At 38.2% G+C, this 17,486-nt stretch overlaps 1 protein-coding gene across 1 annotated transcript; it reads right to left on the bottom strand.

Annotated features, from left to right (window-relative positions):
- Positions 1-15,441: 15,441 nt before the first annotated feature.
- Positions 15,442-16,749, bottom strand: LOC145050347 (uncharacterized). The gene has a single exon (XM_078998613.1). The coding sequence runs from the start codon at positions 16,747-16,749 to the stop codon at positions 15,442-15,444; it is 1,308 nt and encodes a 435-aa protein (XP_078854739.1).
- Between the last annotated feature and the right edge of the window lie 737 nt (positions 16,750-17,486).

Below are 17,486 nucleotides of genomic sequence, written 5' to 3'. Positions count from 1 at the left end.
AAACTCACCTTAGTCTGTTGATAACCAAATAACTGCTCGGGCCGCAGAATCGGATAACCTCGCGCCAAATAACAAAAGAAATACAATCTTAATCAATAATTAACCCGATAATCCAAAATTTTGAGGCCCACACTATAAACCAACCTCCTAAAGGGTAAAAGGCCATTTTATCCTTTTCATACTTGTTCCATAACCAAGGCCCAACCCAAAATGCATAAAAAGCCCAAAACCCAAAATGGCAATCCAAAGCCCAAATCAAAAGCAACAAAAGCCCATTATGGCCTAATAACTCGATTGGGCCCCAAAACTAGCATGGACCTACTTCCAAGAAAACCCTAAGTTCTTAACCCAATAAGACATCACAACTCTTGCATGGAAGGGATAGAAGGGCCAAGATCACATTTTTATAGTTCATAATAGCTAAATGGATAAAGTTTCCAACATTATCCATTAGAATGGTCCCAATGAACAAGATATAGTCTTTAAGTCTCAAAGGGACCAAAAAGTTCATATTTTTCAACTTAATCCATTAAGTATAAGTCTCCAACTTCATGGCAGAACATCAAAGGCTCTCTCAACATCCTTTCTTGTAGCCTCTTGTCATTCCTTAAACTTGATCCTTTTTAGGTCAGCCGAATGTAGGAAACTTTCAACCATTGTAACCTATTCGGAATATATACCATCTACAAGATACTGTCTTCATGTACGTTACCCCATTCACCGTAAATATGCATTCCATAGCTTACCCTTGTAATACATCATTGAGCAACAGTGATTAATTAAGTAATTTGATTTCATTGTTAGACTTACCTACCTTGAAATATCCATGTCATATCTAAATGTATTATATTACAACTGTTTCCAACGTAATTATTGGACATCCTTGATAACCTCGAGTATACTAACCTTCCTATGAAACATGACAATTTTTCCAAGATGAGTGCATGCAATGAATACATCCTAGCATTCTAGGAAACTCGTGTTTTTCTAAATGTTTTAGTAAATTTTGGATGTCATTATCATTACTTTTTCTCAAAAATAATGGCTTGGATAAACCTCAATCTAACATATAAAAATTGTAATAAACCTTAATCAAATATATTTAGAGTTGAAAACTCAACACCTCGGTGGATAATCTAAGGATATCTAAAAATTATAACTATTGAGCAATATCATGCAAGATAAAAGTGTCGACTTTAAGCAAAAACAAGTTTGGAATATCCTTCAAAATGAACCCAAATAGAAACCTTCAAGGATTATATTTGTACCATATAGGTCTTCATCAAATGTATATTCATTCATTAACATGGATAATGATGAAGTTACGACCTATACAATTCGTAGGAATGTGGAAACTCTACAAGTGTGTAGTACATAGTCTCATTTGATAAATGGTATCATATTTTCATATTTTGGATATTCCAAGAAGGGTGTTGTAATAATTTGTCGAAAACTTGCAAAAAATAAGCTTTGTTATGGACAAGTGCTCTATCCAAGCAAGAGAAATAAGTTGGAATTTTGGGTTAACATTAGGTATGCGCGATCCAAGCACTTTTGAGGCATAATTGTGCTGGAAAAGGGCACATCTGCATGTAAAGGTGTTTAAATTGTTTTATTCTCGTACTAAAAGAGGAAATGCATTCATTTAGGCTCATGTCAGTAATTGAGTGAAAAAATATGGTTAATAATTCATGATGGTTGGTTAAGTAAGAATTTTAAAAAATATATCAACCTTATACATTGTTTTGAGCATATTTCATATGTCATACCACATGAGTGAAGTTATAAACCATAAGATTATCAATAAGGTATTTTTTACTGTCGTATTGTGGGGAATATGTTGAATTTATTATTGATGTTCTAATCATTTTAGTTCCATTCCCATGTAACTTTATACATAGATAAACTTAATCACATGTGATGGAAGAAGTATGAAAAAAAAGGACTGCTTATTGTCATGCGGTCTTACATTAAGTAATATTATGAAACGTCTAATTTAAGAATAAGTGTGTAAGAGTAAATAATGAGATACTTACATCTTATAGAGAGAGAATCTGAAGATGATGAGCAATGATCTAGGGTGTTTACATAGAAGGGAAACAGTGGTGGTACGGTTGTGGCAGTGGATGGATTTAAGGTAAAAGAAGCAAACAGAACAAGGTATATTTAATAAGTATAGGAGATGAGATTATAACTCAAAAGTATCTTAGAGTGAATCAAAGAAGATTCCAAATTTTGAATCCCAAAATTGAAAATGTGAGATTTACTAAATGACTAAGTTGAGTAATCCTAAACTACTGGACCACCAACCTTAGCCGACCAACATTGGACCGCCCTTCGGGAACCTTTAGACCACATCCTCTAGATATTATAAGGAAATCAAGAACTTCATGTAATCATTTGTAAACACTTAAGAATAGTTTTCTTATTCCATTCCACCTACCACCTTTTTTTCAAGAGTAACATGTTATTTATAGTACAAGGAGGAAGAGGAAGATGCATGAATCAATTTTTTATTGGGAGGTTGTCGACGTACCCTCGTTTTCTTGTAGCGACACACAAGTAATTTGAATCCAAAATTTTGAGTTCCGTGTCATAAAAGAAGCAAGGAATTGTATCCTAAACACCTTTTGAGGATATAGTTATGTTATCGTAATAGAAAATTGAGGGCTTATGGCGGTATCAAGGAGAATCCTATGAGTGATTACATGTCTGTCTGAAGGCACCAATGGTCAACCACCCACCACCGTTGCTTAATGTAACATCCCATTTTCACAAACAAAATTTTTATTTGTAATTAAGGTAAAACACTATTGTCATAAAACCCAAGTTAAGAAGACTCATTTGTTCCAAATACATATGTTTAAAAATTAGAGTAATATAATAAATGTGGAATCTCTAATGCTATTGATGAGTGTGTAAAATCATACCTTCACCTTCCCATGATCACCAATGGTACCTAAAAAAATTTAAACCACAAATGTAAGCAAAATCTTATTGAGTTTCCCTAAAATATCACATACAAGACACTATAATATGTGTTATCAACAACCCTGGGATTATCAGTAGCCCTGAGGACTCTTAGCATTCCTGTGGGCTTAGAGCAACACTATAGGGTATCAACAACCCTCTAGGTTATTAGCAACCTTACACACTATTAGTAGTCATGGAATCATCCCAATCTTAATGATAAATATTACAATAACCAGAAAACAAGAACCTAAACACATACAACTATCTACAGTAGTCTACTTGTTTAACAACTCATTATAGTATACCAGGTCTCACATAGTACTCTATGTTACCACTGGATGTTCACTAATGAACGCATAGTTATATGAAATCAGAGTTGAGATAGATAGTCGAACATGTGATCCCACTCTAGAGCCACAACCAAACAAGGAACGGACAAGAAATCCTAGATCTAGAGTTCTCATGTTATCCTACATTACTATATACAACCCCTAGGGCACTCAAATAGAAGATCACCAACCTCATGAGACTCTAACCATTAAACCACTACCAATATGTCAATGTAAACAACTATGGGTTATCAACAACCCTGGGACTATCATCAGTCTTGAGGACTATCAGTAGACTTGTAGTTATCTTTAACTCGTTAAATACACATAAGAATCATCTACAACTAAGACTCAGTTATTCTACCATGAACCCTAGTATAACATAGGTATTAGTGATAAAACACACTAGAATCGAAGACCCAAGGAAACACAGCAACACCCTCACTCCTTGTACCGATCTCCCCTGCCGACTAGTACCAGACAAAGATAGATCCTTAATCAATAACATAAGTCCTTCAAGTTTAACCCAAAGCCATGTCATGTGCATGTTAGGAAAAAACAATTGACATGGAGGACCTCACCACATCGTGGCAAACCCCTGGCTACGTTGTGGTCCTTGGCAGAAAGTCATATTCTTCATTAAGAGCTTAATCCCTACAGATCTAAGTCAATAACTCCATATCTAGTCCATTTCAACGACATAATAGATAAAGTTTGCAAATTTATCGATTAGGACTCCACCACAAGGCAAAATCTACACTTCTAAATCTAATAAGTCCTTAATGAGGTCAAATCTTGAACAGGGACACAAAGTAACTCCAACCAAGACTCCTTTCTCAATTATTAGAAGCTTCAAGACAACAAGCGGACCATAACAAGCTCTATAGTTCCTCAAACTCCAAGAGCATCCATAAAAGGGAGCAAATCCACCTAAAATGACCCTAATCTTGGATCTAGAAGACAAAATCCCATGGTATGAACTTTATACCTTAAATAGCACATAAATCAGAAAAGAATGATGGATCCAAAGTAGCTCATTGCTTCCTTGCACCAAAGTGATCTGTAGTGACAAAGAACATGGTTTGGCATGCGGAATTAAAGTTTGCACAATGAACATGGCAATTTGGGTGTTTAAGAGATATATTGAATGTATATGGTGTTACAAAAAGGATCTAGATCTAGACTACATAAATAACACACACTTACACACTCACTTTTATATCTCTCAAGCACACCTCTACAAGTGGACAAACCCACCTTATATAGAGGTGTTTACATGTCTCGCTCTCTCTCACTCTCACTAACACATGTGTCAAAAGGCAAATACTCCACATGCAAGTAGGTCTACACAAGTCAAACATTTACAAAGTCATGAATGAATAACTTTACACCCTAACATTCTCCCCCTTAAAGTTAGGAATGAATGACCCACTTCAAATCTTCCAAAATCAAGCACTACGCGGTTCGAGCCTCAAAGGTGACACATGTCGAAACGAACTTCAATCTTCAATTCTTCCATGACTCTTCAATTTAGGCTCTAGGATGTGAGACCATACAAACCGAGCAACAACGAATGATCAAGATTATTCCAAACTCCAAATAATCACCCAAAAGTTGCGCATAAAAACACACCCCAAAAATCTTCAATAAACCAAACCCATTTCGAACACATCACTTCCGAACTTCCAATTGCATCATCTCGTGGCTTCAAAACTTCAAGATCACTTCGGTCTTCAAATCCGTGTAATATGAAAAATTCAAGTTTGAATTTCCATATAAAACTTCTCCCCCTTTTTATAATCGAAATTTGATTATAAAACTCCAAGGAAAAAGAACGTGCTCTGTTCGGAACTTTTCATGTCAAATATCCCCCTTAACATGTGGCATAAACTTTGTGCTTCAACCCGGAAAATCCAAAAAATATTGAATTTGTAGCTTCATTTACGGATCGCCTTTGACAAAATTTCTCAAAAATGGGTAGAAATTGTCAATTTCAAAATTCTGTAGTGACCCATTGCGCCCAAAACAACAAAATATGCAAAACTCTCCCCCTTTTTCAAATCTGGGTAGAAAAGCGTCAATGTGCACAAACTGCAGGGGCCTGAAATGCACAATCTTCAATTTTTAGCAAAAAATAGTCCTTTTCGAATTTGAGTGAAAACTGCCAAAAAATTCGAAGTCTCAGGGACCATTTTCGAAGTTCTGCTCTTTGTTCACAATTCATATGAAAAATCCTCAAAATATTCGAAGCTCCAAAAAAAAATTCGAATTTGGATGAAAAGTGTTAAACATTCGAAACTTCAGTGAATTGATGAGGTTTGACAAACATTCGAAATTTCAGGGGTGATTTTCGAAAATTTTGCTTTTTGAGCAAAACATACTGTTAGGAGTGTCAAACCCAACAAATAATAGGGGTATAATAGACTCCAAATACACTACTTTAATGCACTAAAAAGTAGTACAAGGCAAGCAGGGTCGAACCACAGAGACACGGGACAAAAGTCTATACCTTTTTGCACAAGGTACTTTGGTCACAAAGGGGGGGTTTGTTTGCAAAAGTAAATAACTAAATAACAATCTACTTTAAAAGCATGCACAAAATGAAATAGATTTGTGAATGGTTCTAGTTCTAGTTCTCAATGTTGTTGTTCAACTTGATTATGACTTGATGTAATTCAAGATTGCTATTCTATGTTGGTACTGAAAGATATTAACATGCTCTAATAACTCTCGCTTGCCAAATTATCTAACCAAAACACGCTCTTTGATTAGACCTAGCTTTACTAATTCAACCTAAACACGCTCTTAGATTGTATTGAAAAACCGCATTAAGTTTTGTACAAGCTTCCCAACAATGTTCATTTCTTCTCATACGCTCGGAAGTGTGAAAACATGTGATATATGTTTTACAATAAGAAAACTTATTGCTTGTTACCAATTATTAACTCAATAGAACGATTAGGTGCCCTAAAAGTTAATTAACTGCACAAAAATTCAATTCATGAAAGTGGCCAATCAAACACAAATCAAATTCAAGGATTCTAGTTAAACAAAAACATAATCACTAGAATAGAATCACAAATCAAACATCAAATCATATGCTTCAAGTCAAGCAATCAACATGTTTTGAACAAGAACTAGAAACTAGGGTTTCTTAGCCACACATGGCTAAGAACAAATCAAACAAGAATAAAGATGGAATTGGAATGTTTAATCCTTACAAAAATGAAATCCAAATGTTTGCAATGATTAAGTCTTCTCAAAAGCTCCAAGAATTCTCCCAAAATTGCCCTAGATCGCCAGAAACTACTCCCAAAACCGTTCTCCCTTTTAAAATGACGTCTCCTGCTCTTTTATTAAAGTTCACGTGACATGCCATGAGGCCATGCGTTTTTTTTTCGCATGGGCATGCCTTTTGCCCATGTGTTTTTGGCATGGCCCATGCTTTTTGCTAAAATTCCAAAACGTCTTCACTGTTGACTCCATCTTCAATCTAGCTTCACCACGAGTCATGTTGCTCAAATATGAGATGATAAAGGACAAACACGACCCGTGTCAAAGTGACAAGGACCGCGTTTTAAACGTAATCCTTTGCTATGAAGATAATGCAACAACGACTCGGGTTATGTCTTCATGCTTTCCTCCATGGAATGACCGGCTCATCTTCTCTGCATGCTCCAATGCTCCAAGAATCTAAGCTCCATGCATCCATGCATCCAAGCTCCACGTTTCATGCTCCATAATGCCTGCAAAATAAATCAAATATAGTGAAGTACCAGACATTCTTAATGAAATATGCAACTACCCTAATAATCAACTAAATGCAAGAATTATGAAGTAGAATGCTATAAAAAGACGGAAATAATCATGCAAAATAGGTGCATAAAATGCACCTAGCAAACCTCCCCAAGCTTAGACATTTCTTGTCCTCAAGAAAGAACAAAATTGAGAATCGACCTAGAGAAGACGATAGGCGACTAAAAAGAAACTAAGATGAAAAGAATGGAAGGAACGAAAATGACTAAATGGAATTAAGAATGCATGCATGCATTAAAAGAAGAACTAAAGAAAATAACATATGTACATAAAGATATTTTTTTTTTTTTTCTTTTCTCTTTTTATTTTTATTTTTTTTCAAACATTAATGCAATGAACAAAACAAACGAACATATTCAATCCAATTAACCTCATTATGTCATACAGTCGAAGGTGTACCTGTCGGGCCTTGAGATAACTTGACATTAACCCCACAAAGATATATAACAAGTAAAACAAGGTTTTTTTAGCCATTCCCTAACGCAACTCAACAAAATCAAAAGTTACAACACTTGTTCACTTTTGCAGGTATTGGTTTAGCACATGGAACAAATTATGGTCTTACTCTCGTGAAAACATGTGATGCAAAATATGCTCATTTTCATTTTTCAAAACATGACAATGACCGACTTCAGCTATTTGTTGACTGACAACAATCTTTTTCTAAAAAATATTTTCTAAATATTCCCTAATATTTACCCAGATTGGTTACATGTTTCAAATCACTTACACCAGTCAAAGTAGTTTATAGTCAGTCCCAATGTTTACAACCAAACATTTTTCAAACACATTATTCAATTAAACTATAAGCATAGATATATACCAACTATCTAATTATATTTTTCTACAAATAAAGCTCATGGCTTCCTTTGAAATCCGTGTAACGGGCTTCCAACCAACACATCCAAATCAGATGACCTTAGTGTGCTAGATTTAAAAAGATCCCTCGGGTTTACTTGCCCGAACCTCAAAGGCCACATATTAGCTTTATTTGTTATTATTAAGTTCATGACTTTCTATGGAACCCGTGTAGCGAACTTTCAACCCAATCAGTCCCAAACAATTTTGCTTTAGGCAATTAGGTGTAAAACACCCCTCGGAGTTTACTTGTTCGAATCCCAAAGGTCAAAGATTAACTTAATAATATTTTTATTTATTTATTTATTTAATTTTTTTTTATTATTTTTTTATTATTTTTTATTTTTTTATTATATATATATATATATATATATATATATTTATTTATTTATTTATTTATTTTTCTTTTCTTTTCTTTTTTTTTTAGGAGGACTGATGTAAACGCGCAAAGACCCGTAAGTATAGTCGGAAACAATGTCCCCAAGCAGGGTATTTAGAAGGGAATAGGTAGAAAAGACTTTTTAGAGCGCTGGAGAATTCGAGTCACTGAAATTTTATATTCATTTTATGACTCTTCGAAATTGGAGTTTGGATATGAATGAGCAATAACTCATAAGACCGGTCGTGTGTTCCAAGGGCTAAACTATATCTGTCTTCATGATTCGGTGTTGATAACCTTATCAATTTTTGTTTTGCACGAGTAGCTTCGGGAGACGTGTTCGTGTGAGATTAGGTTGCTTCAAGAGTTTTAATGAAAAACGAACAAGTTCTAATCTCAAGCCACGACTAATTTACCACTTCAACTTATTCAAGAAGATTAGGTTTCTTTTGATTGATTTTTTTTTAAAGATTTTTAATGCTTTTTTTTTTTTTGTTTTTAGATTTTTAATGCTTTTGATTGAATGCATGAAAAGAAAATAAATAAAAAAAAGAAAGAAAATAAAAATAAGAAAAGCAATTTTTTTTTATACATGCATGTTGAAACTAAAACCTAATGTACAAAGACCCCTCCCCAAGCTTAAGATTTAGCATCGTCCTCGATGCTCGGAGAGGGTAGGTCAATCTACTAGCTGCGAGGGGCCCAACGTTGCATGAACTGCATGGCTTGTTGTACCGTTTGTGTCAATTGTTGAACGTCAGTGCGAATGTCAGCAACAGCTTGATCAAGGTGATCAAAACGCCTCATGTATATGTCGTGGTACGGAGTCGCCCGCCTGGTGTAGAAATGACGTGCAGTCTCTACTGGGGAAGCAAAAGTGGACCCCCTCGCAGTGGGAGCAATGGAGTGAGCGGGAGGAATAGGGATGTCGTCTTCATGGTCGACGACTGGCCGCTCAGGAGCTCTCGAGGTGGGCGCGGGGGCACGTGGAATGGAATTTGCAGAAGTGTTCTTTGGTAGACACCATCGAGTCTGAGTGATGTCCTGCTGGAGTTGGAGAGAGTTGAAATCCCCAACAGGAACTCGGAAGTGTGGCTCACCTTGCACCAACCATGTGATACTACCATCACCTTCTTTACGGAAGAAAGATAAGGCTACAAGGACATTTGAGGTGATGGTATTAGTGCCTTGTGTGATTTTCTCGAGGTCCGGGCGCTTGCTATCAAAAAGCTCGGCACAAGTAAGGCGGATGGCAAGATAGGAGATAATCCCGCCACAATGAATAGGGCCCGAATCGCTAGTAGAGACCTTAAGGAGTTTGGAAGCAAGGAAGGCGCCAAAATGAGGTCTCTTCAAGCCGGTGACCATGCACCAAAGAATTTCTAACTCCATTTTACCGGCTCTACTAACGTCTTCTTGGGGGAAGACAAGGTTAGCAATAATTCGGAGAGCCACCCTTAAGACTGGATGGATGATATGAGATGCTTTGGCGGATCGAGCCTCATACGCATCAAGTCCTGTGATTTCCTTCCAAAAGGCTTTGGCTTGGGCTTTAAAAAGATTGTTCTTCTCTCGCATGTAGCCTAATTTAGGACCATATGTATTGAATTTAGAAATCCCAACAAACCCACTAAGATCGTCTAGACTCAGTTTAAATTGCAAATGCATGAGACGAAAAGAGAGACATTTGGCATTGTCATTGAATTCCAAAGATTGTAAGAATTCAATGGTTGTGTTTTTATATGATTCCATTGGTGCCAAAGTTAGAAGTCTCTCCCAACCGATGTTGCTAAACAATCTATGGACGCCATCATAAACTCCTAGTTCTTGGAGAGTAAGAATATCTACAAACCGTTGTTGAGAATATTCGCGGTCCTTGAGGTGAAGGAATCGCTAACGTTGCTCAAGAGAGTTGTGAATGAGGGTGGTGACACCATATTTGGATTCCCATTGTTCTTTTGGTTGTGGGTTTTTTCGTTTTGGCATGATGACAAACCGGATTTATGACAAACGAGTGGTGCCCAAAGATGATAACACAACTAGACAAGCACGAATGAACAATTATATGAAGCACAAGAACGGATTCACAATTATTCCAACCAAACAATTTTAAATTCAAAGCATAAAACTTGAGATATGGAAGGAATTTACCGTTTAAACGCTTGGATTTGAGGTGTTGGCTTGTATTATTCACTTCATCTTCAACCTCAAGAAGGCTTGAACTCTTCAATGGTGGAATGTCTAGTTGGAGATGAAAGCTTCTAATCTTCCTTCCAAAAGCACCTCCCCAAGCTTGGTCTTGAACCCTATATAAGAATTTTTGAAACCTAATACAAGAATTAATTCAAATTATACAAATCAAGAACTAGGGTTTATAGGGTTTATGAAGGAAAATTCGATCTTTTACCCACTAATTGAAGAAATCGATCTTGATAATGAAGATCATGAAGTTAGGAATTGATAGTAACATACCTTGGTGGCTTAATCTTGGATTAATTGAAGAAGAAAATTGAAAAATGGATTCCGATTTTGAAGAGTTCTCGGTTAGATGTAAGGAGGGGGGATAGAAACGAACGCACGATTGTGAGACCCAAAGTGCTCGATCGAAGTTGTGCTTGGCTGTTTGGATTCATCCGTGAGTCCTAGCTGTGCGCTTTTCTAAAGGATTTCAGGGCTGTGCGTTTTTTGTAATATCGATCAACTCGCACGGGCTGTAGGCCGTGAGTTTTAAGTTGGTCTATCCATGCGATTGTTAACTCCTTGGCCGTGCCTTTTTATTTTTTTTTTCTGCTATGGAACGCATGGTCTGCCCAGCCATGCGTTTTCTCTTTTCAATCCCGTGCAAAATTTTTTGTTTTTTCTAAAACCTCGATGGCATGGCACGGGTAAAAAATTTTACCATGTGATTTTGGGGTAGCCCATGCGATTTTATGTGACACCATGCGTTTTCTTTCTGTAAACCCCGCATCACTTTCTTTTTTTTTTCAAAACCAAATTTTCGTTGAGCATTACACAGGAAAATTAATTGTGCGGGACCCTCGAAAAGACGTAAAAATTTGCAACACGGATGAAATAAATCAAAATAAAGAAAATAGAAAGAAATACTCCCGAGTTGCCTCTCGGTTAGCCGCCCTTGTTTCAAGTCTTTGGCTCGACTTTGCCCTTTAGATTCACTCAATGTAGTCCAGGCGTTCCAAGCTATCAACCTCCATATCTTTCTCTTGGAAACCTTCATAGAAAACCTTTAACCTATGGCCATTAACTTTGAACACTTTTCCAGTTTTGTTACTCTTAATCTCAACTGCACCATGATCAAATACATTAGTAACAATGAACGGTCCTACCCACCGGGACCGTAACTTACCAGAAAACCATTTAAGTCGAGAGTCATAGAGTAATACCTTTTGACCAATCTCATAGGTCTTACGAGAGAGGTACTTATCATGGAATGCTTTGGTCTTGTCTTTGTAGATGCGTGAACTCTCGAATGCTTCATTTCTTATCTCCTCCAGCTCTTGGATCTCTAACTTTCGTTGAACGCCTGCTTCATCCATCTTCATGTTTAGCTTTTTGACAGCCCAGAAAGCTTTGTGTTCCAGTTCAACAGGGAGGTGGCAAGCTTTGCCAAACACAAGTCTATAAGGTGACATCCCAATTGGAGTTTTATATGCAGTTCGGTATGCCCAAAGTGCATCTTCTAATCTCAAACTCCAATCTTTGCGGTTTGTGTTCACTGTTTTCTCAAGTATGGACTTGATTTCTCGGTTTGACACTTCAGCTTGTCCATTTGTTTGCGGGTGATAAGCTGTGGAAACCCGATGTTGGACTCCATACTTCTTGAGAACTAATCCAAGAGTTTTGTTGCAGAAGTGTGTGCCCCTGTCACTGATCAAGACTTTTGGAGTTCCAAACCAACATAAAATGTTAGCCTTGACAAAATCTACAACAACTTTTGCATCATCAGTTCTTGTTGCCTTTGCTTCTACCCATTTGGAAACGTAGTCAACAGCCAAAAGGATGTGTAACTTCCCAAAGGATGAAGGAAAAGGACCCATAAAGTCAATACCCCATATATCAAATATTTCACAAACCAAGATGGGGGTCAAGGGCATTTGGTTTCGGGAACTCAAAGAACCGGTCATTTGACATCTCTCACAACTTTTACAAAAAGTGCAAGAGTCATGAAAAAGTCGGGGCCAATAAAATCCACAGTCTAAAATTTTCCTGGCAGTTCTTTGAGGACCAAAATGCCCTCCACAAGCATAACTATGACAAAAGTTGAGAATAGATTGTACCTCATGTTCTTCAACACATCTTCTTATTACCTGATCTGCACAATGTTTCCAAAGGTACGGTTCATCCCAAATGTACCTTGTCGCCTCTTTCTTGATCTTATCTCTCTGTGACCTCGTGAGCTCGGGTGGGAACTTTCCCGTGACCATGAAGTTGCATATATCCGCATACCAAGGTGGTGTTTGGATAACAAACAAATGCTCGTCCGGGAATGTGTCATGGATGGGAATCGCATCTTCGGGTTGAACTATTCGGCTCAAATGGTCGGCGACTAGGTTCTCTTTCCCGCTCTTATCTTTGATCTCAATATCGAACTCTTGCAAAAGCAACATCCACCTTATTAATCTCGGCTTCGAATCTTTCTTGGTAAGTAAGTGCTTTATGGCTGCATGGTCTGAGTATATGATCACTTTAGTTCCAAGGAGGTATTGTCGGAACTTCTCTAGTGCAAAAACAATGGCGAGCAACTCTTTTTCTGTTGTGGTGTAGTTGCATTGTGCACTGTCAAGGGTCTTTGATGCATAGTAGACGACATGGTGTGCTCAACCCTCCTTTTGACCCAATACTGCCCCTACAGCCGTGTTGCTCGCGTCACACATGATCTCAAACGGGAGATCCTAATTAGGTGGTTGGATGATTGGGGCAGAGGTGAGTAAATCCTTCAAACGATCGAAGGCATCCTTGCATGGCTGAGTGAACTCAAATTCAGCATCTTTTTGGAGTAGTTGACACATCGGCACTGTAATCTTTGAAAAATCTTTAATGAACCGCCGATAGAAACCTGCATGGCCATGAAACGAATGAACTTCCCGAACATTTGTCGGGTAAGGAAGACTTTTGATAACATCTATCTTGGCTTTGTTAACTTCCAAGCCTTTTCGGGACACAATATGACCTAGAATCAATCCTTTGTCTACCATGAAATGGCATTTTTCATAGTTAAGCACAAGATCTGTGTCAATGCACCTTTGCAAAAATTTTGTTAGATTGCTCAAACATTCATCAAAGGAGTTTCCATAGACTGTGAAGTCATCCATGAAAACTTCAATGATGTTTTCAACATATTCAGAAAAAATGCTCATCATGCATCTCTGAAATGTTGTAGGTGCATTGCATAGACCAAAAGGCATACGCCTATAAGCAAATGTGCCAAAGGGACAAGTGAAGGTGGTTTTCTCTTGGCCTTCCGGGGCTACCGGAATTTGATGAAAACCTGAGAAACCATCCAAGCAACAGTAATGAGATTTACCCGCCAATCTCTCTAGCATTTGGTCAATAAATGGCAAAGGAAAATGGTCTTTTCTCGTTGAGGCATTCAACTTTCTATAGTCAATACAAACCCTCCACCCGTTTTGCACACGGGTTGGCACCAAATCTCCCTCAGAATTCTTAACAACTGTGACCCCTTCTTTTTTCGGGACTACCTGAACGGGGCTCACCCATTTACTATCTGAGATAGGGTAAATCATACCTGCATCCAAAAGCTTCATGATATCTTTCTTTACCACCTCCATCATGGGTGGATTCAGTCTTCTCTGTGCCTCTCGAGTTGGTTTGAAGTCCTCCTCCATGAGGATCTTATGCATGCACAAGGAAGGGCTCAACCCTTTTATGTCAGCAATTGTCCACCCAATAGCTTTCTTATACTTTTTCAGCAAAGTCACAAACTCATCTTCTTCTACAATGGACAGCTTGTTGGATATAATGACATGCAAAGTCTTCTCTTCCCCAAGGTACGCATAGTTCAAATGATCTGGAAGAGTCTTCAATTCTAGCTTAGGTGCCTGTACAACGGAAGGAAGAAGTTTTGTGTCAGAAATGGGCAATTTCACATTGCTATTATCATACCTTATTTTCTTTTTTTCTTCCATGCTCTCCACAATTTCCAGCAACTCTTCATCTAACTTGAAATTTTCTGCAATCTCTTTGACCGACTTGCTATCAAAATTCCTGCTCAAAACTAACTCCAACAAATCATGGTTAGTCAACTCAAAACACTTTTCAGTCAAAGGTTGGATTATATCAACAAAATTTATGCAATGAACATCACTTGGGTACCTCATTGCTTCATAGATACTGAAGTTGATGACCTCCCCATCGAATTCCATGGACAATGTACCATTGTAGACATCAATTTTTGTTCTTGCTGTTTTCAAGAATGGTCTACCTAAAAGTATGGAACTCGAGGATGGATGGTCATCATCTCCCATATCAAGCACATAAAAATCTGCAGGAAAGACAAGCTCATTAACTTACACCAAAACATCCTCTAATACACCTTTTGGGTGTACTATAGAACGATCTGCAAGTTGGATGATTACCCCTGTTTTTGTTAAAGTGCCTATGCCAATAGATTTATAAACAGAATATGGTAAAACATTAATTGAAGCTCCTAAATCTAGCATAGCACGGGGGACATACAAGTTTCCCAATTTTCAAGGAACGGTAAAAACACCTGGATCCTTGCACTTTGGGGGCATCCTTTTTTGCAAAACTGCAGACACATTTTCACTTACTTTCACTGTCTCATTACCTCGCAGCTTCTTTTTAGATGTGCAAAGTTCCTTAAGAAACTTAGCATACCTAGGTACCTGTTTGATCGCATCTAAGAGAGGAATGTTGACTTCAACTTTCCGGAACATTGCCATGATTTCACTATCTTCTCTCTCTTTTTGTTGCTGCTCAATCGTGATGGAAAAGGTGGTGGTGTGATCTTTGCTTCTTTCTCTTCCGGCTTCTTTTTCTCCACCATTTCTTCTTTCTTTTCATCCTTCTTTGGTGGTTCTTCTATCACTAACTCCTCTTCTTCTTCTTCGGGCCATCATATTTCTTTCCACTCCTCAAGCTAATTGCACAAGCATTGTGCTTTGGGTTCTTTTCAGTTTGAGGAGGTAGCTTTCCTTGATTCTCCATTTTGCTCACCGATTGAGCAAGTTGTGCCATTTGTTGCTCAAGATTCTTGATGCTTGCCTTGGTCTCTTGCTGAAAACTTTGGGTGCTAGTGGCAAGGCTTTTGACTATGTCTTCTAAGGACATACTTGAGGATCCAGCTTGTTGAGGAGGAGGTTGTAGTTGCCTCGGTTGGTAATTTTGTTGTGGGAATGGAGGCCTTACTTGGTAATGGGGTGGGGGTCTTTGTTGATAACCCATGTTTTGGTTGTTGTTCCACCCTTGATTGCCTCGGGGCTGATCATAAGTTCTTTGATTATGCCCGGAATAGCCTCCTATAACATTTGCTTCTTCATATTCTTCTTCTTGTAATTGAGGACACATATCAGTCGGGTGTCCCACTTGAGTGCAAATTCCACAGGGACGGGGTGTGGATTGCACACCTTTGTCCTTAGCAAGCATCATTACCACCTTAGTCAATTCGGATAGTTGAGCTTCAATTTGAGGAGTGTGCACCTCTTTTACACCTCGAGGTGTATCTGTGTACCAATCTTCATCTTGACTAGTATGCTTTGAATCCTCCGCCATGTTTTTTATGAGATCCCGAATCTTCGTTGGGGTCTTGTCAGTCAAAGATCCTCCACTTGAAGCATTAAGAAGTCTTCTTTCCCAAGGAGTCATGCCTTCAATGAAGTATTGAAGGATTTGATACTCACTAATACCATGCTTTGGGCAACGGGCACAAAGCTTTTTGAACCTCTCCCAATATGTATGAAAGGCTTCTCTTTTGTGTTGTTTGATCCCAATTATCTCTCTTCTTAGGGCTGAGGCTTTCATTTCTGGAAAGTATTTGTCTAAGAAGAGGCGTGCAAGATCTACCCATGTGTTGACCGTCCCCGGTGGAAGGTCATAAAGCCAATCTTTTGCTGAGTCTTGCACTGCAAAGGGGAATGCCCTAAGCTTGATTTGGTCTTCAGTGACATTGTGCGGTTTCATGCCAACACACACAACATGGAACTCTGTGAGGAACTTGTGGGGATCTTCATTTTCTAAGCCTCTAAAGGTTGGGAGTAAGTGAATGAGACCGGATTTTAATTCAAGGTTTGTGGCTGTCGGATAGGTGATGCAAAGAGGTTGTTGAGTAACCTCTTGCCTCGCCCATTGGCGAAGGGTTTGTTTGGGTGGTGGATTTGAGAGGCGGATTCCCTCCATGGTTGTCTCCCATTATATGAGTAGTGGTTGAAGTTTCTGTGGGTGAAGTGTTTGGGTTGTGATGAGTAGGTGAAGAGGGTGGGGTGGTATTTCTGGATGAGGATGGTTGAGGTGAAGGTAATGGACTTTCTGTTTCGGATGCGGACACACTCGAGAGGGTAATATCCTCCCAAATGTTAATGACCGGGGGATTAGATGATGAAGAAGTACCGGAAACCGGTTGCCTCTTACGAATCTTGGCTTGCTTCCTTAACTTCGTTGCAGTCTTCTCTATCTCCGAGTCAATTGGCAGTGGTATACCTGTACGAAAAGATCTAGGCATAAACAATTAGTAACACCGTGTCCCCGGCAATGGCGCCAATTTGTTAGGAGTGTCAAACCCAACAAATAATAGGGGTACAATAGACTCCAAATACACTGCTTTAATGCAATAAAAAGTAGTACAAGGCAAGCAGGGTCGAACCACAAAGACACGGGACAAAAGTCTATACCTTTTTGCACAAGGTACTTTGGTCACAAAGGGGGGGTTTGTTTGCAAAAGTAAATAACTAAATAACAATCTACTTTAAAAGCATGCACAAAATGAAACAGATTTGTAAACAAATTGATTGAATGGTTCTAGTTCTAGTTCTCAATGTTGTTGTTCAACTTGATTATGACTTGATGTAATTCAAGATTGCTATTCTATGTTGGTACTGAAAGATATTAACATGCTCTAATAACTCTCGCTTGCCAAA

This window comes from Lactuca serriola, chromosome 5, assembly GCF_051521515.1.
Source record: "Lactuca serriola cultivar US96UC23 chromosome 5, Lser_US96UC23_V15, whole genome shotgun sequence".
NCBI classification, from domain to species: Eukaryota; Viridiplantae; Streptophyta; class Magnoliopsida; order Asterales; family Asteraceae; genus Lactuca; species Lactuca serriola.
Note: the sequence above shows the minus strand (reverse complement) of the source record. Positions and strands in the feature narration are given on the sequence as shown.

What these genes read in the sequence shown, in the direction of transcription:
- LOC145050347 (XM_078998613.1), bottom strand. Translation starts at nt 16,749, where the DNA reads ATGGAGGGAATCCGCCTCTCAAATCCACCACCCAAACAAACCCTTCGC.